Source organism: Ochotona curzoniae, unplaced genomic scaffold (genome assembly GCF_017591425.1).
Source record: "Ochotona curzoniae isolate NIBS_2020 unplaced genomic scaffold, NIBS_Ocur_1.0 scaffold_2683, whole genome shotgun sequence".
NCBI classification, from domain to species: domain Eukaryota; kingdom Metazoa; phylum Chordata; class Mammalia; order Lagomorpha; family Ochotonidae; genus Ochotona; species Ochotona curzoniae.
In genome coordinates this window covers 5,833,080-5,859,775 of record NW_024467100.1, presented here as the reverse complement: position 1 = coordinate 5,859,775, position 26,696 = coordinate 5,833,080, and the positions used below count along the sequence as shown (strand labels likewise).

The window sequence follows — 26,696 nt, the reverse complement described above, 5'->3', positions numbered from 1 at the left end:
TCGAACTACATTGACTTGCCTCAGAACTACTATTGTTGCATGAGTAAGCCAAGGCAGAAGCAGATCCAAAACCACTTTTTCCAAGAAATTTGCATCCCTGCAAGGTGCCTATAAATAAATGCCTAGAAACCTAGACCTTCTCACATTCTCCTCACTGCAGCTCAATTTCTGCTTGCCCCCAGACTGACTGCTGCAGTGCCCACTCAGGTTTCCCAACCCTTCACTCAAGGCAAAGGTGCCACTCACCATTCTGTTGTCCTTGGTGATGCTTTTCTCCCACACAAAGCCCTCCAGCTGAGTGTTTGCTTTGTAGGCTGTGGGGGGATTAATAACGTTTATTTTGAGATATTAACACCATGGGTGGAACGAACATTGAAGATTATAGTAATAGATGATGTTTTGGCACTAGTCTCTCTCCCACACCCTCTAACCCCCAGTATGGGGTAAGGCACGGCTCCAAGCCATGTGCAGAGTACCATGAATAACCACTCATTAAACCGTGGCAGCCCATGCTGGGGGGAACGGGTTGGGTCTGTTGACTCACTGCATACCATGAGCTGGCATGGCCAAGGAATTCTGCTTCTGACTCCAGGGGGTTACTGCTATTCCAGGAAACAGGGGTGGGGGTAGCTAAGGGAAGAAAGACAAATTGGGGGGCTTGGTTGCTAGGACAGTTTCAATCCTATTTTTATCTTAGTGGGCATCTAGGTTATATTCCCTGTGTATGTATGTAAAATTTGGAGGAAAGATTCTTAGGTTTTTTTTTTTTTCTGTTAGTATCTTGACAGTGACCTTGAACAAGTCTTTCTGAAGCTGTTTGAGGACTGCAGCTGGTAGCTGCACAGAAAGAATTGAAACAGTTCCAACAACACTCCAAAAACAGAAGTCTAGAGTCATTTAGGGTCGCCAGGGGGATCCCAGAGGGTTCTGTAATGTCCTTTAGCGATGACCTTCATTTAACATTGAGGGGAGAATATGTCAGTAGGGATTTAAGGGTGTCTGGGGCTCGGGAGTGGGAGCAAAGCCTTTTTGATGCCACTTGGAAGCAGATCCACTAGCTCCAGTCTCCCTTCACATCCTGTACCTCTAGTGAGCAGTGAGTTTATGAAGCCTAGAATTTATGTCAATACAAAGACTAGAAAAGAGCTCTTTTTGGGCTCATATTTAGAAGTTTTAGAATTCAAGCTCTTTTCGGGTTTCTCTGTCCTGCACCGTAGGATGGATTCTAAGGACCTTTGCCTAGTCATCTAAGCTAGCCAATTCGTGCAGTACTATACTGGTTTTAATGTGTTTTTGTTTGCCCTACATTCAAGCTGTGTCATAGAAATGCAGAGTATAGGTGGTCCAGGTGAGATGAGGTGATCCTTGTTCCCGTTTATTGCTACCTGTGATCCTTCTTTAAAAAGCCCAGTGGGATGAAGACTATGGTGAAATCTGGATATTTATCCTTCCCAAAGATAGTTCTAGCTCACTGGTGGAGCGGGGAGGATGACAGTATCTTCCTTCTTCTGGTGACAATGGTTGCTGTGGCAACACCATTAAAGATGAAAGCAACAAAAGAAGGAAGAAATACAGCTGGTGAAGGGGGCAGGGTGAGTTGGCCTAAAGCAATAGATACCTATTCCCCAATAGCAGCAGCGGCAGGAAGCACCCAAGTTGCTATGGCTTTGGCTGTCTGTAGGTGCTTGCCAAGACAATACCTCGTGAGGCAAGGGATAGAATTATGCAATCATCTGTGTGATACAAAGGTGGATAGAAGCACTTGATTAAAGAGATAAAGTGTATTTGCTCTTGATTGCTGATCTCCTTCCTAGATTCTATAACTTAAGAAGAAAGGAGGGTTAAGAGTTTGCAGAGGTTTACAGCCATTCTCAGTGTTTTGGGGGACAGATATTGGAAGGATTCTTCATGAAGTTCTCATGATCGCAGAGTGAACACCTCCAGGGCTCTTGGCACAACTCCAGTATTCTTTGCCTGCTTCCATTCCACTTGCTGAAGATGTACTCCATGGCAACTCTACTCTTTGATTCTAGAACTTTAATCATGAGGTATTCTAATAACTTTACCTAGACATATTAATTTGTTTTTCTTTTCAATTGAGAGGCTAAAAGAGAGAAAGAGAAAGAGAAGAAACATGGCAGCTTCCATCTGCCAAAATGCCCATGGTAGACTTCAGCTGGAGCTGAGCTGAGGACTAGGTACTCGGTCTGGGTCTCCCATGTGAGTGTCAGGAGCCCAGCTGCTTGAGTCAACATCACTACTGCAAAGGTGCTGCATAATTCGGAAGTCCAAGTCAGGGAGCAAAACCAGGGACCCAGCTATGGGGTGGGATGCTTAACTGGTAGACCAAATGCCCACCCAGAGACCTATTGTTATATTCAAGCTAAGGGTGTATTATTTCAGACTAATAATTATTCATTTTAATTTAGGCTAGGCATTTATATTTACTGGGGTTTCAAAAAGTTCGTGGAAGTTTCACATCATGCTTTAAGTCTGTATTTTTCATGAATCTTTTGAAGCCTCTATTTACATTTTCTTTAATTCTTCCCAATTTTCAAGAAGGTGTTATCTCTCCTCTACTGAGGAGGGGTCTGAGCAAAGCAAAGCTAAATAGTTCACTCAGTGTCATACACCACACATGGCAAAGCTGGGGTCTGAACAGACCAGATGCAGGTGTAGGGTATGAACCTGGATCTTACTCCATCTAATGTGTCACATGGCCAATCCAGGGATCTGAAGCCTGAGGAACATCTGATTCACATGAGCAAACATCTACTGAGCACTTACTATGTGCAAGACAGGTTGTAGTTGCAGTTATAGATAACACACAATTTACAAATGGAAAATATGAAATGTACCTTTTTTTTTAAAAAAAATGTACTTTCAAGGAAATCAAATCTCATGTGTGTTGCTGAGGATAAGGAAAGAGAAATAAGACGGGGAACACGATAGCATAGCTCATAGGGAATAGCCTTTCTGAGAAGGTCTTCCCTTCACTATCAGCTCTTCTTAGTCACACATGTTGCAGTGTAAAAAAAAAAACGTGATTGACTTCTGATGACGTCTACCACAACCTCAGATATGTCTACAAGATGGAGGCCTTCAATTATGTGAAAATAAATTTGATTTCAGAAATTTGGGTGAGGTAGAAAATAAAACAGAGTGTGAACTCCATTCATCCAACAAACGTTTAGTATAGATGGTGTGCAGGGAATAACTAGGAATGAATGATCTAAGAGGTGACAGAGACAAGAGAACCACATGCCAGGGTTCTGAGGGAGGAACCTGGTGTGTTCCAGGGATGACGTTATGGAGGCCATCAATGGCTGCACAATGTAGGGCCTTCTAGGCCATGTTAGCAGTTTTGTTTATCCTAAGATCATTGGCAACTATAGAAAAATGATTTGTGCTAGGATATACAGTGGTCTGAATGTTTATACCACCTCCTGAAATTCACCTATTAAAATCCTAATCCCCAACGTGATAGCATCAAGGGGTGCCTTTGGGAGGTGACAAGTGGTGAGCGTGGTGCCCTTAGGAAGGGATGAATATTCTTATGAAGGAGACCTCAGAGAGCTCCTCTGCTCCGGCATGTGAGAATGCAGCAAGAAGAAAGAAAGGGGCCCCTGCTAGCACCTCAGTCTTAGACTTCCCAGTCTCCAGAACTATTAGGAATACGTTTCTGTTGTTCATCAGCTACCCAGTTTATGATATTTTTATTATAGCAGCCTGACCTAATACAGGGTTGTAACAGTGGAGAAAAGTGAATGGATTACAGGATAAATTTAACAGGATTTAACAGTGAATTGTTTTATACAATGTGGAGCAAGGAAAGGTAAAAGCAATAATTTCTAGGTTTCTGTATTGTACGACAGGAATACTTCTAGATGACTCTCATGCATGTAGGATGATAAATTCAGTTTTTAAAATGTTATTTATATGAAAGCGTCACAAAGAGAGAATGAGAGACAGACACACACAGAAACAGAATCTTCCATCCACTAGTTTACTTTCCAAATGCCCACAACAGCCAGAGCTGGCCGGGCTGAAGCTAGGACTCAGTAAGTCTGCTGGGTTTCTCATACTGGTAGCAGGGACCTAAGTACTTGGATCATCATCTATTACCTCATAGGCACTTAAAGAGGAAGTTGGATTACCCACTTTCCTCCAGCCCTTGACCCTTCTCACCCTAATCAACTATGTAAAAATCATCAAAAATAAAATGTAAGGAAAAAGAAAAAAAAATGGAGGAAGTTGAATTGGAAGCAGAGGTGGGACTGCATCAGACACTGATACGGGATGCAGGAATCCCAAGTGATGCTTCCAACTGCTGTACCACAGCACCTACCCCATGAATTTAGCTTCAGGCTCCTTCTGCTTAAGGTCCATGTAACATATCCAAGGGGATATTTTTTTAAAGTTTGGAGGGGAGATCTGAGCTAGACATATCATTTGAATTCTTAGGACATTCTATACTATTTAATATGGTAGCCAGTAACCATAGGCAGTTATTGTAGTTTCATTAAAAAAAAAAAAAAGACTTACTTATTTGTTTGAAAAGCAGAATTACAGAAAGAAAGGGAGAGGCAGAGACGTCAGGCATCTTCTGGTTTATTCTCTAAGTTACTGCAATGGCTAGGGGGAAGCCAGGCCAAAACTAGGAGTCAGGAGCTTCTTCCAGAGTTGAAACTTAAGGATCTGATTTATTTATTTTCATTTTATTTGAAAAGCAGGCGGAGGAGAGAAGACAGAATAGGAGGAGAAAGAGATCTTTAGTTCAGTGGTTTACTCTCCAAATCCCACAACAGCCAGGACTGAGCTGGGCTGAAGCCAGAATCCGGAAACTCCATCCCGGTCTCCAGCTTGGGTGGCAGGGACCCGGATCCGGTCCATTAGTGAGAAATTGGATCAGAACAGCCGAGACTTGACATTACTCTGATCGTGGCATGTGGGCATCCTCAGGTGGAGATTTGACTGCTGTGCCAAGTTCTAGTCCCTGCACTGGTTTTAGCCAGACAGCACTGATTACCTAAAGAGGTCATTTTAGTGGAGCAGGAGGAGTCGAGGTTGAAGTGGGATGGAAATGTGTAGGAGGTGAGAAAATGGAAACTTAAGTATTTCTTCTGAGAACACAGGTCTGAAGCAAGACAAAGGAGGTCCCTCTGTCCCACTCCTCCGACCCCTGCCCTTCCTTCCTTCCTTCCTTCCTTCCTTTCTTCCTTCCTTCCTCCCTCCCTTTCTTCCTTCCTTCCTTCCTTCCCTCCTTCCCTGCATGGGCCGGTACTGCGCCAACCCGAATCCAGGAGCCAGGAGCCTTGAGCTTCTTTTGGATCTCCCACGGTGGTGCAGGGTAACAAAGCTTTGAGTCATCCTCGACTGCTTTCCCAGGCCACAAGCAGGAAGCTGCATGGGAAGCGGGGCTGCCATGATTAGAACCGACACCCATTTGGGACTCCAGCTAGTTCAAGGCGTGGAGTTTAGCCGCTAGGCTATTGCACCAGGCCCATCCCCCGGTATTTCTAACCTACTTCCTAACTGCTCCTTTGTTTTCTTTGCTAATTGGTTGACCTCTATGGAGAGGATTAAAATTGATGTAGGGCCCAGCACGGTGGCGCAGTGGTTAAGGTTCTCACCTTGCACACATGGGATCCCATATGGGCGCCGGTTCTATCCCAGGGGCCCCGCTTCCCTTCCAGCTCCCTGCCTGTGGCCCAGGAAAGCAGTCGAGGACGGCCCAAAGCTTTGGGACCCTGCACCCGCGTGGGAGACCCGGAAGAAGTTCCTGGCTTTGGATCGGCATAGCATTGGCCGTTGCGCTCACTTGGGGAGTGAATCATCGGACGGAAGATCTTCCTCTCTGTCTCTACTTTCTGTATATCCGCCTTTCCAATAATAATAATAATAATAATAATAATACATCTTTAAAATTGATGTAATTTGCACGCAATAAAATGTACCTTTGTCAGTGTGTGGTTCTGTGAGCTTTGACAAAGTTTATAGCAGTGTAATCACTATCACAATCAAGTTAGAGCAATCCCATCTTCCATGAACCCCTTCTTCTCATTGTATTCCCCCTTCCCATGACTCTAGCCTTTGGCCATCCCTGATCTATCTGGTGTAGTTTTGTTCCTCCAGGAAATGCTAATGGGGCCTGGCATGATAGCCTAGTGACTAAATCCTCACCTTGCATCCACCGGGATCCCATATGGGCACCGGTTCATATCCTGGCTGCTCCACATCCCATTCAGTTCCCTGCTTGTGACCTGGGAAAGCAAGAGAGGATGGCCCAAAGCTGTGGGACCCTGCACCCGTATGGGACACCTGGAAGAAGCGCCTGGCTTTGGGTCAGCTCAGCTCTGGTCATTGTGGCCTCTTGGGAAGTGAACCAGTGGGTGGAAAATCTTTCTGTCTTTCCTTTTCTCTATATATCTGCTTTTCCAAAAAAAAAAAAAGAAAGAAAATTAATTTATATAAAACAAAATAGAAATGCTAATGGCGGATGTTACAGTGCAGCAGGTTAAATGCTACTTGGGACACCAATATCCCATATCAGAGTGCTTGGCATGGTTTTGGCTCTATTTCTGACATAGATTCTTGTGATGCACCTGGAGGCAGCAGATGATTTTCTGGGTCTGCCATGTGGGTGCAGGGGCCCAAGGACATGGACCATCCACTGCTTCCTCAGGCATTTTGACAGAAAGCTGGATAGAAGTAGAGCATCCTGATCCCTAACTTGCATCTATGTTGGATCCTATATGCATTCTATACCACTGTTCATAAGATATTTGAGGTTCATTTACATTGTTCCATGTATCAATAGTTTTTTTATCATTATATTTTTGTAATCTTTACATTGTTGATTAGGGTAAAAAGTTACAAGGGCTAAAGCAGCCCCACCCAGTCTCCCATCCACCCCAGGTCCCGGATGTAGGGCATGCCCTGAGACCTTTGCTCAAGTGGTCCCGGTAGTTCACCGATTATGCATTGCTGCCAATCTCGCCACTCCAGACACGATGAGGCTGTTGAATAATCTCCTGATTGACATAGTCCATCATAGAGTCTCCCTTTGTCCAGTGTTTCGCTGCCAACATATAGCTTTGGTGTTCTATCTTCCATCTTTTGGTTAAGGTTCTGAATCTGCCATTTCGGTTGAGGGGAATAGTTTATTTTTTAAAAATGCTGACTGATTGTACATTATATGGATGTACCACAATCTGTTTCTCTTCTCTGGTGAGAGACATTTGAGTTGTTTCCAGTAAACTATTGTAACCTAAACTATTATAAACTATTATAATCAAACAATTACAGATTTGTATGTGGACATAAGTTTTAATTTCATTTAAGTAAATAGCAAGAAGTAGGATACTGTGTTTTATGATACGTATATACTTAAGAAACTGCCAGATGGGACCAATGTTGTGGCCCAGAGTATTCAGTTGCAGCTTATGACTTGGCATCTGTATTCGAGTGCTGGTTCAAGTTCTGGCTGCTCGGCTTCCAATCCAACTCCCCGCTAATGAACCCAGGAAAGCAGTAACAGATGGCCCAAATACGTGGGCCACTGCCATGCAAATGGGAGACCTGGATAGGGTTCCTAACTCATAATTTAACCCTGCTGTTTGTGTTCATCTGGACAGTGAACCAGCAGGTGGACGATCCCATTTCCTTTGTCATTCTGCTCTCAAATAAATACATAAATCTTTAAAGAAAAAGTAGTGGCAAAAATTCTACATTTTTAGCATCATGTATTAGAGTTCCAATTGTTCCATATTTTTGCCACCACATGATATTATAATTGTGATTATAATGGGTATGTAACAGTATCTCATTAATTTTGATTTGCATTTCTTAAAAATGATTTTACGCAATTTTCATGTGACAATTTGCCATCCAATTGTCTTCTTTGATAAAGTGTTAGTTCAAATATTTTGTCTTCTTAAGAAACTATATGTTGTGGCCATTATGTTACAGTAGATTAGCCTACTGCTTCCAACACTGGTATCTTAGATCAGAGGGCTCGTTAGAATCACAGCTTCTGTGCTTCTAATTCAACTTTCTGTTGAAGAGTGCTTGGAATCCTGTGCTTGGAATCCTGCCACCGTGTGAGATACCTGAACGGAGTGTCTGGCTGTTGGCTTTGGTACAAACCTGACTGCTGCACCCATTTGGGGAATGAACCAAAAGATGGAAGAATATCCTCTCTTTCTCTCGTTCTCTCTCTCTGGGTCTGCTTTTCAAAGAAATGTATCTTAAAACACAATGGGCCAGTGCAGTGGCTCAATAGGCTAATCTTCTGTTTGTAGCACTGGTGTTTCATTTGAGCACTGATTCTAGTCCCAGCTTGCCCCACTTCAGATCCAGCTTCCTGCTTGGAAGAGCAGCAGACGTCGTTGGGCGCCTCCCTACCCCCACTTGGGAGATCTGGATGAAGCTCCTGACTCCTGGCTTTAATTTTGCTCAGCTCTGGTCCTGTGACAATTTGGGCTGTGCACCAATGGATAGATCTTTCTCTTTGTCACTCCTTCTTTCTGTAAATCTGCCTTTCCAGTATAAAATTAAAACAAACAAACATGTATTTATTTTTGAAAGACTCATTTACTTTTTATTTGAAAGGCTGAGAAGGCTGAGTTACTGGTGGAGAGGTGGGGAAGGAGGGATAGAGCGGGGAGTAGAAGAGATGGAGAGATAGATCTTCCATTCACTGGTTCATTCCCCAAATTGCTGACAGAGAGCGAGAGGAGAGAAAGATAGGGAGGGATCTTCCATCTACTAGTTTACTCCCCAAATGGCCACAGTGGCCAGGGAAGAGCCAGCAGAAGCAAGGAGCCTGGATTCCATCTGGATCTCCCACCTGGACAACAAGGACCCAAGCTCTAAGCCATCTTCTTTCACTTTCTCACGCACATTAGCAGCAACTTGAACCAACACTCGCAGGGGATGCTGGCGTCATAGGCAGTGCCTTAAGACACTGTGCCACAACTTTGGCCCCTATAATTTTTTTTTTCCTTTAAGATTGTGCTTTTGATGTTCCTAAGAAATCTTTGCCTTGCCCAACGTTGCAGAATGTTTCCTATATTTTCTTTTAAAAGTTTCATGGTTTTATATCCATTCTGAGTCTTTTTAAAAAATATTTTATATAGAGTTCAAGACATAACTCGAAGTGTTTTAGAGATATCTGTTTTGTATATGATTGATCATTTGTTCCAGTACTATTTGTTGAAACAACCTCCCTAATCTTTTAATATTTGTATTTTTAAAAGATTTATTTTGTTTTTATTGGAAAGTCATATATACAGAGAGGAGGAGAGACAGAGGAAGATCTTCCGTCCGATGATTCACTTCTCCCACTGTCTGCAACAGCTGGAACTGAGCCGATCCTGAGTCAGGAGCCAGAGCTTCTTCTGAGTCTCCCATGCAAGTACAAGATCCCAAGGCCTTGAGCTGTCCTTGACTGCTTTCCCAGGCCACAAGCAGGGAGCTGGATGGGAAATGGAGCTGCCAGAATTAGAACTGGCACCCATATGGGATCCTGGTGCATTCAAGGTGAGGAACTTTAACCGCTAGGCCACAGCACCAGGCCCAGGAGAGGTGCTTTTAAAAATTATTTAAAAATTATTAAATTATTCACTTTTTCTTGCTTTGACAGCACATTTATTTTAAAAGCGATTTATTTGAGAGACGTAGAGACAGAAATAGACAGGCAGAGAGCTTCTGTCTACAAGTTCATTCCTTCTGTGCCCTTCCCCAGTAAGGCTGCAGCAGAGTGAAACCTGGAGCTGAGTACTGGTCCTGATCTGTTGTGGGTGATAGGAACCCGCACTGCGGCCTCCCAAAACACGTGTTAGCAGGAGGTTGGAGTTCAAAGTCAGGGATCAATTCCAGGCACTTCAACGCAGGATGTAGATGTCCCATTCTGAACTGCTACACCAAATACTCATCTCAAGGGAGAGGCCTTGTGTGTAGGACAGGGAAAGGAACGGATTAGCAAGATTCCAGAAAAAGGAAAGAATGCGATCTGGGGCTAGATGGAGGGCTGTGACCTCTGAATGCTGGTGAGCGACCTGGGAGGAAGTAGACAAGACGACTTTAGGGTGCTTTCTTTGTTGGAAGGCCATTTTGTGCTGCTATAGCAGAATATCAAATACAAAGAAGAGAAATGTATTTCCTGACAGTTTGAGGGGCTGGGAAGTCCAGAATCAAGATCCTGGCACCTAATGAGAGTCTTCTGCTTGTGTCATCCCATAGGAGAAGGGAGAAGGACAAGAGGATGTGTATGCACAGGAGCGAGCAAGGAAAGAGTTGAATTTGCTTTTGTAACACACCTATTCTCATAGCAGTGACATTAACCCAGTCGCAAAGAAAGAACCCTCATAAACCAATCACCTTTTTAAAAGACTTTTAATTAATTAATTATTTAATTAATTGACTTTTGTTGGAAAAGCACATTTACAGAAAGGAGGAAAGACAGGGAGAAATATTTTCCATCTGTTGGTTTACTCCCCAAGTGGCTACAACAGCCAGAGCTGAGCTGATTTGCAACCAGGAGACAGGAGTTTCTTCTGGGTCTCCCATGCAGGTGCAGGATCATCCTATGATGTTTTCCCAGGCCACATGCAGGGAGCTGGATGTGAAGTGGAGCAGCCGGGACATGAACTAGCACTCATATGGGATCCCAGTGGTTGCAAGGTGAGGATTAGCCACTAGGCCACTGTGCCACCACCCTCCCCCAATCACCTCTTAAAAGTCCCATCATTCAACACTGTTGCACTGAAGATTCCATTCATTTCCAATACATGATCTTTAGACAGCACACTCCAGCCCTATCAGGGAGAAACAAAAAGGCAAGTGTTGCCTTCTTGGGGTAAGTATTAGGGAAGGAGAGAATGTGTAATGCCCTATTCCCCTCTACAGTCTCTAAGACTAAAGAAGAAAGACCCCTAAACCAGTAAGCCTCTCCTTTATGTCTTCTCCCTTGGGAAGGAAGGATCTGCAATTTTAAACTGCAGAGGAAACCAGAGAACGCTCATGGGGAATTAGCAGCTACTGCCAGGATGATGGAATGGAATATTGTTATACATGAGGTGCAGAGGTGAGCAGAAAAGGCACACAGGAAGGAAGGCAAGGAAACAAACTGGGCCCTCTAGGGAAAGAGAAGAGTAGATGTGCCTCGCAGTTGCTAATTAGTATTTTGTGTGTATTAAAAAGTGACAAACACTTAGTCCTGTGTGGGTGGTGAGGCTGAAATGAACCCGGCTCTGTGCTTGCTAGATGCTTTGAATAACAGGTTTGAATTTAAGCAAGGAAGTCATTTGGAATTACGTTGCTGGCATGGTCCTCTAAGATCATTTGAATGGCTAGCATTGTAAATGGCATCTTAACCTGACCCGGCTCCATGACACGGGTCATAGAATTTCATTTTATTAATGATCACATATAGGGGCTGGCACCATGGCATAGTAAGCTAAGCCTTTGGCTACAGTGACTGTATCCCATTAGTCCCAGCTGCTTCACTTCTGGTCCAGCTCTCTGCTTTTATTTATTTATTTTTTAAATAACGATTTATTTATTTTTCCTTGAAAGGAATAATTACAGAGAGGAGACAGAAATGTCTTCCCTCTGTTGGTTCACTCCCCAAATGGCCACAACAACCAGAGCTGGTCTGATCCAAAACCAAGAGCCAGGAGCTTCTTCCCAGTCACCCACGTAGATTCAGGGTTTCAAGGACCTGGGCCATCCTCTACTGCTTTCCCAATCCATAGCAGGGAGCCGGATTGGAAGTAGAGCAGTCAGGACACAAACTGGCACCATATTGGCTGCTGGTGCTTGCAGGTGGAGGATAAGCCACGTGGGCCATCATGCTGGCTCCCAGCTCTCAGCTTACAGTCTGGGAAAGTAGAAGATGATTTTAGTCCTTGGGCCTCTCTCTGCACCCACGTGGGAGGTCTAGAAGAAGCTCCTGGCTTTAGATAGGCCCAGCTCTGGCCATGTGGCCATTTGTGGAATAAACTGGTAGTTGGAAGATCTCTCTTATTGTCTCTCCTTCTCTCTGCAACTTTGCCTTTTAAATAAAAGTAAATCTTTAAAAAATTATATATATGTATTTGTTAGTTGACCTAATTACCCTGTCCATCACTTTTCTGTGCATTAAAAAAAAAATACTAACTCATCAACTCATCAAATCTTTCTAACAGCCCTATAGAATATGTATTGTTAGCGTTCTGATTTTACAAAAAAGAGAAAAGAACTATTCTATCCAGAATAGTTGATTTTCAGGGCTGCTTTGTGGAGCGGTGAGCTAAGCTGCTGCCTGTGATGCTGGCATCCCACATGAGCATGGGTTCAAGTCCTGGCTGCTCCACTTTTGATCCAAATCCCTGCCAATGTGCCTGGGAAAACTGCAAGCAATGGCCCAACTACTTAGGCCTCTACTGCCACTTGGGAAACCCAGATGGAGTTCCTGGTACCTGGCTTTGACCTGGCCCTGTCTTAGTAGTTGTGACCACTTGCGGGGTGAACCAGTGGATGAAAAATATCTGTAACACACACACTCCAACACTGCCTTTCAAATAAATAATCTTCAAAGAAAAAAGTTAATTTTCTTGTCTAAGGTCATAGACCCAAGTCACAAAGCTAGGATTTCAACCCAGGCAGCATGAATCGTGTCTATACTCTTTTTTTTTTTTTTTAATTATTATCATCATTTTATGATACAGTTCCATAGGCCCTGGGATTTTTCCTTATCCCCTCCCCAGGTCTCCTCCCACACCCCACAGAGCTCCCCTATATTATTACTATAGTATAGTTCCTTATAAACAGTCATATGTCTGTCATTGTGGGCATAGACAGTGGCAGAGTCCAGCATCCTCTTGTCAAGATATAGTTAACAGTTTCATTGGGAGTCCATCTTTGATCTGAAAGTAGAGATGCATACTGCATTGTGTCCTCACATCTGGATATGATAGTCTCCATTTCACAGTTACTGTACATCCCCGTAAATGAAATGTCATAATACAAAATTAATATCAGGAAGAAAAATAGAAATTCACAACGCCATGAAGTTAAATAACATGCTACTGGATGTGGTAGTCTCCATTACACAGATACTGTATATACCCTTAAATGAAAAGCCACAAAACAAAATGAACAATAGGAAGAAAAAAGAAATTAAAAATGCCAGGAAGCTAAATAACATGCTGCTAAATGATTAATGTGTTGCTGAAGAAATGAAAAAGAAAATCAAGAACCTTCTTGAAGAAAATGATGGTACTATATGATCTATGAGTCAGTGAAGAATTTAGTGAGAAAGTGTTTTGAAGAGATAAAACTAAAAAAAGCAAAAACAAATAAAGCATCAAAATCTATGAGCATATAGTTTCCACTGAACTTTGCTGGTTACATATGTCTCCTGTAGGCAACAAATAGATCAGTTTTGTTTTTTAATCCAGTCTACTAATCTATGATGTTTGATTGATGCATTTAAGCTGTTTAAACTCAGGGTTAATATGAATGGTTGGTAATTTGTCCTGTCATTTTAGCAATAGGTTGTTCATTGGTTTAGTCTTCTGCTGTTATTTTATTGGGATGTTCTTCACATTTGCCTTTGGTTTTGGTAGGCGCTATTCCTCTTCTCTGTCAAGAGAATATCTTTAAGTATCCTTTTTAGGCAGGATTGGAAGAGGCATAACTTTTCTTTACTATGAAAGAATTTTATTTCATTTTCAAATGCAAAGGAAAGTTTTGCTGGGTACGTTATCCTGGGCCTCCTTTTTTTTCCTTTTAGAATCTGGAATATGTCATTCCATTTCTTCTGGCCTGTAGAGTATCCTGTGAGAGGTCTCCTGTGAATTTAATTGGCATTCCTGTATATGTCAATTGATATTTTTCATGTGCACATTTAACGATCTTTTCCTTATGTTCAATTGAAGAGAGTTTGATTATCAAGTGTCATCGCTTTAAAAAAAATCGCTTTTTTTAAAGATTTTTTTAATTAGAAAATCAGATATACAGAGAGGAGGAGAGACAGAGAGAAAGATTATCTGTCCATTAATTCACTACCCAAGCAGTTGCAACAGCTGGAGCTGAGCCAGTCTGAAGCCAGGAGCCCAAGCCTCTTTCAGGTCTCCCACGCAGCTACAGGGTCCCAAGGCCGTCCTCAGCTGCTTTCCCAGGCCACAAGCAGGGAGCTGGATGGGAAGTGGAGCTGCCGGGATTAGAACCAACACCCATATGGGATTATGGCACATTCAGGTTGAGGACTTTAGCTGTTAGACTATTGTGCCAGGCCCAAAGATAGCTTTTGGTCAACCCTATTGGGAGTTCTGTGCCCATCCTGGGTGTTGTGTCCCAATTCTTTCTCTGGATTAGGAAAATTTTCCCCTATTATTTCATTAAACACATTTTTAAAAAAGATTTGTTTATTTATACTAAAAAGACAGATATACAGAGAGGAAGGAGAGACAGAGAAAATCTTCCATCTGATGGTTCACTCCCCAAGCAGACGCAGTGGCTGGAGGTAAACCAATCCAAAGCCAGGAATTTGGAGCTTCTTCCAGGTCGGCCATGCAGGTGCAGGATCCCAAGGCTTTGAGCTGTCTTTACTGTTTTCCCAGGCCACAAGAAGGGAGTTAGATGGGAAGTGGGACAGTTGGGATTAGAACTGGCACCCATGCTGCAGCATCAGATGGCAGAGGCTGGCACTGGGGACCAATTCTGTTAAGTTAAATGCCATAACCACCTGGAGAGTGCACAATACAGAAGTTGAAGTGGCCTAGTAGGGAGATAGTGGGCACCTCCCTTGTGGGTGACCACTCCCACTGGAGAGCACGAAAACCAGGACAGGGGTGGGGGTGGCTAACAGAAAGGCACCCAACAGCATGTGTGTGGGCTGGATAGTAGGTTGGTTAGGTTGAACTAGGCTTCAATGCCCATTGACATGTACGAGAGCTGAATGGGATGTGGGACAGACTGAACATGTCTGCAGCATATAGTGGCATGCACAGGAACCAGAGTAGGGAGCAGGCCTGGTGGGGGTTATTGCTGGTCACTCCAACTAGGCTGCAGATACCATTGGTTTGTGTGAGGACTGAGTATGAAGTGGCAGGATCGAGCTGGACTGCAACAACCATTGGTTCATGTGGATGACAGGGCTGGAGACAAAACTGACCCAGCAATTGCAACGACCAGCATGTGCATAAGCTAATGGGGGCGATGAACTGTGCCAGACACTATACTGGCATATTCAAACAAGAATCAGGTCTGGGATCACCTCAGATGACGTTTCTTTGGAGATCCTTCCAACTGAACTGTTGATCTCAAAACCCCAACCATGAAGAGACTATGTCAGCCAGTGGATTCTGAATAGGTTTCATTGTAATTGGAACGGTGAGATTGGCAGCAGTTCAGACCTGTTGAGCTATCAAAACTGCTTGAGCAGGACCCTCGGAGCATGCCTCACATTGGGGACCTGGGATGGGTGGGAGGCTGGGTGGGGCTTTTCCCTTTGTCACTCTCCTGACTCTAGATACAGGAAAAAAAATGATATTAGTGTGGAAACAACGGTATTACCCACTTTCCTGTAGCCCTTGACCCTTTGCACCCTAGTTAACTAAGTAAGATCATTTAAAATTAACTAATTAATTAAACAAACAAACAAACAACAACAAAAAGAACCCGGCGCCCATATGGAATCCCAGCACATACAAGGCAAACACCTTAGCCACTAGTCTACTGCACTGGGCCTCTTTCAGTTCTTGAATACTTTTTTTTTTTAGCTTGACCTAGCTCTGCTTCCAGCTTTTTGTTTATTTCACTCTGGTGACAGGAATTATCTCCAATTCTGAGATTCTTTCTCCTGCTTCAATCCTTCTATTTTGGAGATTCTCCACTGTACTTTAATTTGCTCTACTGTATTCTTAATTTCTGATATATCAATTTTCACTTGATTCATTTCCTGTGACATATTACTTAAATTCCTTGAGCTCCTTTATTACATGTTTCTCATTGTTGTTAGAAAGCTTTATAACAAGTGCTTTGAATTCTGTATCCCCCTTTTTCTCAATGTCTTCCTCAATTAACTCTGAGGTTGGCAAAAGCTTTTGCTCCTTTGCAGGGGGATCTTCAGTAATATTCATTGTGCCTTTGTCTCTTCTTTTGCTCTTGGTCATTGTGCTTCTGGTTAGCAGATTCTTCTCCTTGGGTTAGGTTTCTAAGCTGTTTCATCCACAGGTCTACAATGTGATTTTGTTTATTGTGGTTGGTACACTGCTCTTTGTTTGCAGTCGCTTGTGCCACTCCCTCCAGTGACTTCCAGGTCTAGGTTCTTATGTTAGATTTCTACCATGGTCTCCATAGCCTCTCCACTGCCTGTGATACCGTGCTGAGGCTGCAGTATTGTCTGTACAACCTTTCTCCCACTTTTGTTAAGGCAATTCCCAGGATTAGGGAGACACCAGGAGTCCTTTATATCTAGGTTGTTGGTGATACTGATCTTACTAACCTGTTGACCATTAGATATGAGGGCCACATGGACCTATTTTGACCCATATGATGCCTAAGTAGGTATTTTTTCCCTATGGGACCAGTGCAATGCACTGAGCTCAGTGAGTTCTCTCCTAGCTCAGCACATGCGCAGCTCACTGTTGTCCTTGCAGTCTTAGATTCTTTGCCACACTGTACAAAATGGTGCCTGATGTGCCACTGCTAGAATTCTTGATCACCAGATCTGAGGGCTACCTGGACCTGTCTTGGGTGAAAGCTGTCGGATGTCACGTTGTTGCAGTTCACTGAGCCAGAAATGAGTTCATTCCCAGCTTAGTGCCTGCACAATCCTGTCCCATAACCTTTGCCTCCTTACACAAAATGGTGTCGAGTTCGGCTCAAGGGAGCAGAATGGGCTGTGAAATCCACCCTGTTCCTACACTGTCTGGGACCTGTCACTCTGTCTCTGCGCCTAGTCAAAATAAACAGACCAGCAGGATGGGCAGTTCTTTGTCTGGATTCACCTCCTAAGCTCCCAGTGAATGCCCCTTCCCGCCTTGTTGTTGACGGAGTTCTGGCTGCTGGTGCAGTTCAGATTGCTAGTCAGATCACTGGGTATTGGTCACTGCACACCACACCATTGTTTTCGCTGCTTTCCTGTGTCTGCCAGTCTCCAGGTACCCCTCTGCTGTAGTTCTGTCCTCTCATATTTCCTGAAATGTACCCTCTCTGCTTCACACTGGCTAATGATTCTCCTTGGTGTGGTCTTAAATGCCATTCAAGCCTCCATTCAAATGTCAGACTTCGGAAAGACCTTCCCAAGAGCTCTATTTTATTTTCTTTCCATGGTATTTGTCACTAACTGACATATTTATTTAATGAGTGTGGGGACATTTCCTTTGCTTACTTCTGCATCTTTTTGGCCTAGAATAACCCTTGGTATTAGGCACTGGCATTTCTGGTGAATGAGTCTTTGCTTTCTTAAAACTATGCCATTTTTGAATGCATAGCACACAAGTGAAGTGACCAATAAATATTTATCAAAGTAGGATGGAAGGGCTGAGGTTTGGTGTAGAACTTAAGACCCCACTTGATCTGTTTGCATTCATGTTGGAGTGCCTGTGTCCAAGTCTTGGCTCCAGTCTTAATCCCAGCCTTCAGCCAGTGTGTCCTCGCCATCACTGCATTGAGTTTCTGAATCCAAGTTTTGTTTTGGCCTGGCCCCAGAGTCCCAGGTGTTGCTTGAATTTTGGGATTGAACAGTGAGTGAAGATCCTATCTCTGTCTCTCTTTCAAATAAAATAAGTAGATAAAAATTTCATTAATAAGTTCTACATAGGAATGACTCATCAAAAAATGACCAACCAATAACAACACCAAGGTTGAAAACAGTATAATCTAAAGTACTTCAAGTGAGGGGCTAGCATTGTGGCATAGCAGATAAAGCCACTGCCTACATTGCTGGCATCCCATATGGATACTGGTTCGAGTCTCAGCTGCTCTACTTCTAATCTGGCTCCTTGCTAATGTGCCTGGGAAAGCAACAGAGAATGACTCAAGCTCTTGGGCCCCTGCACCCACCTGAAGATCCAGAAGAAACTCTTGGCTCTTGGCTTTGGACACTGTTCCAGCTGTTGCTACCAAATGAGAATGAGTCAGTGAGTGGAGGGTGTCCCTCTGTTTCTTGCTTTTCCTCTCTGTAACTTTGCCTTTCAAACAAATTTTTAAAAAATAATCGTTTTTTAAACAAAACATAAGCTGAATTCTGTCAGCTTTTAAAAGCAGAAGCTGTTCTTTTGACAGCACTCCCACAAAGATTTGCATGTGTAAAATGCAGGTCAATACTGTACACTTCCTTGAGCTGTTCCGAAGATTAGCCCATGTCTGTATTTTTCCAAGTATAAAGCATTGGGAAGTGTGGAGTCTGGGAGCATCAAGTAGCCTATAGAAGTGATCCTTTCTCAAGATGAATTGTGCCTTGAAACCAATGAATGTTCTGTGAAGTGGCTCTATTAATAGAGTTCTGAGGAAGGGGAATTACTACTATGTTTAACTTTCCATCTGAGCAGGGAAGCTGGAAAAGAAAAATTTACATCAGCTGACGAGTCTCATTTCAGATTCATGACCTTCTGCTTAGGAAGGCTGTCACAGGACTGCTCCCTACTGCATTCACTTGGACTCCCCCAAAAGAGTATTTCCTATCCTTCCCCTCTTCTTTTCCTCAATACTTCTCTCTCTTGGATAAAGACCTTGTTACTTATTTTACTTCAAAGACAGAAGCAATTATGGCAGGTCTTCCACATGTTCCCAGCTGCCTGCATCTGGAGCCTCATGCTCTGCCTTCCCTACGGTAACCATGGGCTGATTTGTGCTACACAGCCCCTCTTCCAGGCCGCTCCTCTAACCGTTACATTGGATCTCATCCCCTCTTTCTTGTTCCAGCAGTGATGCTTGTTTTCCCTGAAAGTTTGCCTTCTCTGCTGTATCATTTCCATAAGCATACAAACACTTTGTGACATCTATCATCTTTTTTTTTTTGAAGAAAAGATTGATTTATTTTAATTGGAAAGACAGATATACAGAGAGGAGGAGAGACAGAGAGGAAAATCCTCCGTCCGATGATTCACTCCCCAAGTGACTGCAATGGCTGGAGCTGAGCCAATCCGATGTCAGGAACCAGGAACCTCTTCCAAGTCTCCCTCCCTGGTGCAGGGTCCCAGAGTTTTGGGCTGTCCTGAACTGCCTTCCCAGGCCACAAACAGGGAGCTCGATGGGAAGTGGAGAGCTGGATAGGATTAGAACCGGCACCCATATGGGATCTCAGTGCGTACAAGGTGAGAATTTTAGCCACTAGACCACCATGCCAGGCCCACGTCTGTCATCTTTAAGTAAAATCTTGTGACCTAATAGCACCTTAAAGCTATACCACTCCATCTGCTATGATTTTGGTGTGTCTTCTCAAACTCACCTGCGGGCCTTCACGCCCAATGTCATCTGTTGGTAGTTTGTGCAGATGGAGTCTTTGGGAGATAATTAGGATTAGAGGAAATCATGAGGGTAGGTGCCTCGTGATGGCATTAGGGGTTTAACACAAACAAAAAAAGAGAGTGGTGTTGGCATTGTGTGTGACTAAGCCACTGCTTGCAATATCAATCTCCCATATAAGCACAGTTTTAATGCCCAAATGCTTCTTTCTTTCTTTCTTTCTTTCTTTCTTTCTTTCTTTCTTTCTTTCTTTCTTTCTTTCTTTCTTTCTTTCTTTCTTTCTTTCTCTCTTTCTTTCTTTCTTTCTCATTCATTCTCTCTCTGTCTCACTCTCTTTTTCAAGACTTTATTTTTATTTATTTATTTATTTTTTAAAATTTATTTATTTATTGGAAAGTCAGATATACCGAAAGGAGGAGAGACAGAGAGGAAGATCTTCCATCCGATGATTCACTCCCCAAGTGAGTGCAATGGATGATGCTATGCTGATCCAGGATAGCCAGGATCCAGGAACTTCTTCCGGGTCTCCCACACAGGTGCAGGGTCCCAAAGCTTTGGGCCATCCTCAACTGCTTTCCCAGGCCACAGGCAGGGAGCTGGATGGAAAGTGGAGACTCTGGGATTAGAACCGGCATCCATATGGGATCCCGGTGCATTCAAGGTGAGGACTTTAGCCTCTAGGCCACGGCGCCAGCCCCGAGACTTTATTTTATTTTTATTGGAAAGGTATTGTATGTCACACTTAGAGGTAGAGGATTAACCAGTTCAGCCATCACACAGGCATCAAGATGCTCCACTTTGAATCTAACTCCCTGTTACTGTAGCTGAGAAAGCAGAAGATGGCCCAAGAATCTGAATCCCTGCAACCCACATGGTGAAATTAGTGGATTTCCTGACTACTGGCTTTGACTTGGCACAGCACTGTCTATTGAAACTATTTAGGGAATGAATCAGTGAATGGAAGATTTGTTTATTCCTCTGTTTCTGTAACTGTCATTCAAATAAAACAAAGAAATCTTTAGAAGAGAGAGACTAAAGCTAGCACACTTGCTATCTGGCCGTGTGATCGTTTTTGGCTTATGATTTTGCAAAAAGAAGCCTGTGTCCAGGTGTTGGTGCCATGCTCTTGATTTCTGAACCCCAAGAACCGTGAGCCACTGCTGGTGTTCTAGTACAGAGAGCTAAGCTGCATCTTGTGACATCAGCATCCTATATGGTCACTGGTTCAAGTCCAGGCTGCTGGCTGCTGTGCTTCTGATCCGGTACCTTGCTAATATGCCCTGGGAAAGCAGTGGATGATGGTCCAAGAGCTTGGATGGACCCTGTGACCCATGTAGCAAATTATAATGGAGTTCCTTACTCCTGGCTTCAATCTGGCCCACATCTGGCTGGCGAGTGAACCAGCAGATGGAAAAATCTCTTTGTCTCTATATCTCCTTTTCTCTGTCACTCTGTTTTAAACATCTACTTATCTAATTTTTTTCAGCCACTGGATCAAGGAGAACAGTGTCTCACTAGCTATGACTTTTTTAAAAAGATGTAAAGCTCTGAAGCCTCTTGTACATCTCCCACGTGGGTGCAGGGACCCAAGGCTTTAGACCAGCCTCTATTGCTTTCCCAGGCCATTAAGCAGGAAGTTGGATCAGAAGTGGAGCAGCTGGGACATGAACCTGTACTCATATGGGATACTGTCAGTGCAGGTGAAAGATTAGCCAGTCGAACCATCATACAGGTCCCTATCTATCTAACTTAAACGAGAACTGTTAGTTAAATAATTTTTCATTCCTTTAAAATTACCTGTTCTCAAATATTCAGTTGTAATGACAGAAAATGAACTAAGATATCCTCCATCTCTGTTGTATAGCAGCTGGGGCATGAACCGGCACCCATATGGGATCCCAGTGCTTGCAAGGTGAAGATTTAGCCATTGAGCCACCGTGCTGAGCCCTCTCTTTTGTTTTTTTAATCTCTGCAATGTTCATTACTGGAATGTCATAGGATTTGGTCCTCTGAATGCAGTTCCTTAGTAACCTCATTCAGCCTTGTGGCTTTATATGCTGTCCATGTGCCAGTAACTCTCCAATGCCCCTGGACTGTAGCTTTAACTCATCTTCACTGTCCAACTGTGTATTAAGTCATTTCATCTTAGAGAATTAATAGGTCTCTCAGACTTGTTCAGAAGCAAGCTCTGGGTTTTCTTCCTATGACCTGTTCCCCTTTCTGTCTTTTCCATCCCAGCAAGTGACAACTCCATTTATTCAGTTTCTCGGGCCAATGCTTGGAAGCATCCTTGACATCTCTCTTTACAATATCATTTATCCAAACAAATCACATTGGTCATAGATTGAAAATATATACCGAATATCACTACTGAAACCACCTCCTGTATTACCATGCTGATTCAAGCTATCACCATCTCTAGCTTGAATTTCTTTATTTCTTTTAAGATTCTTTTTTAACTGGAAAGTCAGATATACAGAGAGGAGGAGAGACAGAGAGGAAGATCTTCTGTCCAATGATTCACTCCCCAAGTGAGCGCAATGGCCGAAGCTGAGCCAATCTGAAGCCAGGATCCCAAAGCCTCTTCCGGGTCTCTCACATGGGTGTACAGGGTCCCAAAGCTTGGGCTGTCCTGGACTGCCTTCCCAGGCCACAAGCAGGGAGATGAATGGGAAATGGGGCTGTTGGGACACAAACTGGCAGCCATATGAGATTCCAGCGAGTGGCCCAAAGCCTTGGGACCCTGCACCTGCGTGGGAGACTCGGAAGAGGTTCTTGGTTCCTGACATCGGATTGGCTCAGCTCCAGCTGTTGTGGCCGCTTGGGGAGTGAACCATCAGACAGAAGATCTTCCTCTCTGTCTCTCCTCCTCTCTGTATATCTGCCTTTCCAATAAAAATAAATAAATCTTAAAAAAAAAAAAGTGAAACAGCCAGGAATTCAATTGGCCCACTGCACTACATTGCTGGCCTCTTGTTTCTTTGTCTGTGTATTACTAGAATTTAAATTCAGTGGGACAGTATTTCTCTGTCTGCCTTGTCTTCCACACTTTCCCTAGCATCAGTAACTATTTGACAGATGACTTCTAATAACTTTGTTCTGCTCCCTGATCTCAAAATTCACTTCTTCAAGAGACTAAGGCAATGTGCATAGGAGAGCTTGAGAACGTCCGAGGGGCCTGAGGGAGTGGCACTTCAGTACTTCCATGAATGTCAAATATTCTTTTCTTCCTAGCTTAACACCAAAACATCCCCAACGACCAACCAGGCATCTGGCCCGGAGGAAAAAGGTGAGTGGGGACATTGGCTGGGGGAGCTTGCAAGGAGTGTGAATGCACGGTTGTAAATATGGGTAGGACAGTAACTCTAGAAGCTCCTTAAGATAGATAGGAAAGGAATAAGAATGTGGGTAAGGGAAGGAAAGGACTAGGTGAGTACTACTTTGTACATTTATTGTCTCTTTTTAAAATGGGAAAATGAGAAAAAAATGATGTAAACCTATCAGTATTTACTCCTTGATTTTGGGAATTGAGTCTGAATTGATTGGGAAGACAGATACTATAAGAAGAATTCCATTTGACAATCCCGTCTGTCTCTATCTGAAGGAGGAGGAGACTAGGGAATGTAAGTCTACCTTAGGGCCTATAGTATTTAGGAATAAGTGATAGAAGGCATTTGTCTTTTGTTCCAAGGTAACGAAGCTCCCTGAGTAGCTAGTTAATCCCCAGCCTAGGCGCCCAGCCTCACATTTTTAGGTGTGTTATGAAGCATTCTTATTCCTAGTGAGGTTCAAGGAGTCCCGCCTCAACTGGACCTTCACCACTGTATTTGGGACCTGGAGAAAGGAGCTGGAGCAGGACAGCTGAACTGATTAATGAGTTTCCCAACTATCCACAGGGAAAGCTGGTCATGCCAAGAAGGCTGAAGAGGAAGAGGAGATTGACATTGATCTGACAGCACCAGAAACAGAGAAGGCTGCCCTTGCTATTCAGGGCAAGTTCCGGCGATTCCAGAAGAGGAAAAAGGACCCCAGTTCCTAAGTGGCCAGCCTTGTCTCTCCCCCTGATCCCTTCACCCTCTTTTCCACAGCCCTAACTCCCATGTATTTGTGTTTCTTTGTCCCTGTAGCCTCTTGGTAAGGCAAGTTCAATCCTTAAACATTGTTTTCTCTGGCACCCTCAAGCTATCACAGCAGCAGAGACACGAGGAATGCATGGAAGGTGAAGACTTGCCTAATGGTGGACCAGTTGATTCTTGGTATAAGGCTGTCCTTGATCAGTAGCTATTCCTGCCTTGTGAGGCTGAAGAACAAGAGGCTTTGCGGCTGAGAGGGGGCTCCCCTGACCAGATGGGAAGGAGGGAAGGGTCTTCCGTGTAGGGTGCCTGAAGGTGGGGCTTATGCACTGTTCTCCCACTTACAACGGTCACACTTCAGGTAACACGTTCTTTCTCCTTCAAATTTCTCTACACCTCTACCTCCCACTTCCTTCCCATGATCAAAGTTGTAGTGGTGACTAGAACACCCATTTTCCCCTAAGTAGACCCAAATCAAGCAGCTTAACCACATTAGTGCATGCTCAGTAGATTAGTTTCCGAAAAAAGGAGGTGTTTTTATGTTTAGTTTTGTTTTTGTTTTTTTCATAATTTAGCTCAGGACCATAGGGGCAGATAGAAGTTCCAGGGGACCCAGACAGGGAGGTGAGATTTAAATAAGGAAAATGAAGAAAGGGGGAGATCTCTGAAGCCACAGGTTACTACGGGCAAAATGTACAACCTGAAGGGTTCTTGGGCTTTGCTAACCTGCCTACCTTTAACCCCTCCCCAAGTCCAGCCATTCCCAGAGGCTACACAAACCAAGTGACCCCTAGAGCTCCCACCTGCCCGCTGTGAAGTCAGGGCAGAAATGGAATAACCACTCTGTGATTTTAGCATGTCTAATAATGTTAACAATAAAAAGAAACCTTAAATGAAGTCATTCAGCCTCTGCTAACGTTTGTCTGCCAGCACACACACACACACACACACACACACACACACACACACACACCTGCCACCACTTTGGGAAGAGTACAAACGTAAGGTTGATGACCTGAGGGTGATAGAGTGACTGTGTAGGTTATCGGGCTGCCTCGGAAATGAGCCACGCCTGAGCAGTTTTCAGAACTAAGCCTTCCTTCCTTCTTCTGACCTTGCTCTCACCTTGAGTTGTCACCCATATTTGCTCTCTCTGCTGCTGTCACCGCCCACCGTGTGCACCTGCAAATGTGTTCATCCCTTTCTCCTTGCAGCTGACAGTGTGCTTGGGACAGATCCCTGTGGAGGCAAACCTGCCCTCCTTGTTCCCTCTCCCCAGATGCCTACCCTGGAATTCCCTCTGCCTTGGCTTCCTCCCACATCCTCCTCTCCCCTCCCACTGTTTATCAGACTTAAGGGAAGGAGAAGAGAACCCTGGGCACTGAACAGCACACTGTTAAACTAAAGATTTTGAAAACATTTTTAAAAATATGTATTTATTTAGTTAAGAAAACTCACTGCTACCCTCTGGCTCATTCTCCAGATGCTTGCAAAAACTGGGACTGAACTGTGTGGGAGCTGGGAGCTCATCTCAGATCTCTCCCATAGGCTACAGGAACCTGATGACCTGAGCTGTTACCTGCTGCCAGCTGTACATTAGCAGGAAGCCGGAGTCCAGGTGGAGCTGGGACTTAAACTTAGGCACTCCATTATGGGAAATGGGGTCCCAACCGGTGGCTTTAATTGTTATAATCAATGCTTGCCTCACATAAGACTTTAAACCCTGAATTAAATAAATCAATGGCTTTCAAGTGAGCTTGTATTGTTGAGAAAATATCCCTTTACATTGAAACTAGAAGCCAAATGGCTGAAGATTGAACAAAGAATGGCCTATCTTAACTATTTACTTTTTTCCAATTTTTGTTGTAGTAAGATATATTTAACAAAATTTGCCACATAACAATTTTTAAGTTTATAGTTCAATGGTAGTAAATTTCTTCATGCTTACAATCGCTAACACTTTTTATCTCCATAGCTTTATTCCTCTTGTAGAAGTAGAATTCCATATCCTTTTTTTTTTTTTTTTTTTTTTTTTTTTTTTAAAGATTTATTTTTATTATTTTTTCATTGGAAAGGCGGATATACAGAGAGGAGAGACAAAGAGGAAGATCTTCCGTCCGGTGATTCACTCCCCAAGTGAGCGCAACGGGCCGATACTATGCCGATCCGAAGCCAGGAGCCTCTTCCGGGTCTCCCACACGGGTGCAGGTTTCCAAAGCTTTGGGCCGTCCTCCACTGCTTTCCCAGGCCACAGGCAGGGAGCTGGAAGGGAAGCGGGGCTGCCGGGATTAGAACCGGCGCCCATATGGGATCCCGGGCGTGCAAGGCGAGGACCTTTAACCACTTGCGCCACCGCGCCGGGCCCGAATTCCATATCCTTTCAACAATATTTCCCATCCCACTTTTCCACTCTTCTACCTTCTTCCTCTGGGATTTACCCTTACTTCTTTTTTTTTTTTTTTTACTTTTTTTTTTAAATTTTATTTTATGCGATACAGTTTTATAGGCACTGGGGATTTCCTCCCACCCCTCCCACACCCCTCCCCCCATAGTGGATTCCTCCACCTTGCTGCATAACCTCAGTTCAATACCCTTACTTCTTTTTTTTTTTAAAGATTTATTTTTATTATTTTTCCATTGGAAAAATATGGAAAAAGGCAGATGTACAGAGAGGAGAGACAGAGAGGAAGAGCTTCCATCCGATGATTCACTCCCCAAGTGAGCGCAACGGGTCGATACTATGCCGATCCGAAGCCAGGAGCCTCTTCCGGGTCTCCCACGCAGGTGCAGGGTCCCAAAGCTTTGGGCCGTCCTCAACTGCTTTCCCGGGCCACAAGCAGGGAGCTGGAAGGGAAGCGGGGCTGCCGGGATTAGAACCGGCGCCCATATGGGATCCCGGGCGTGCAAGGCGAGGACCTTTAACCACTTGCGCCACCGCACCGGGCCCAATACCCTTACTTCTTAATATTTGTCCTTTCCTTCTTTTTGTTTGTTTAGGGGATTTGTTAATATATTAGATTCTCAGGGTCGCGGCACCTGCATGATCATTACTACAACAGAATTCTCATGTTAATGAGAATAGATTCATTGTAGTTTGTAAATACAATTCTAAGAATATAATAGCATTCCCCTTAAGACATGTCTTCCCTGGAAGGCCATCTG

General features: G+C 43.8%; 1 protein-coding gene across 1 annotated transcript in view; it reads left to right on the top strand.

Moving 5' to 3' along the window:
* Nucleotides 1-24,410, top strand: part of PCP4L1 (Purkinje cell protein 4 like 1) — a 30,543-nt gene extending 6,133 nt beyond the window's left edge. The window contains exons 2-3 of the mRNA XM_041003268.1: nt 22,696-22,750; nt 23,358-24,410. Of these exons, the coding sequence (XP_040859202.1) occupies nt 22,696-22,750; nt 23,358-23,500 (198 nt within the window). The 3' untranslated portion in view covers nt 23,501-24,410. The remainder of the gene's footprint in view (nt 1-22,695; nt 22,751-23,357) is intronic.
* Nucleotides 24,411-26,696: the final 2,286 nt, after the last annotated feature.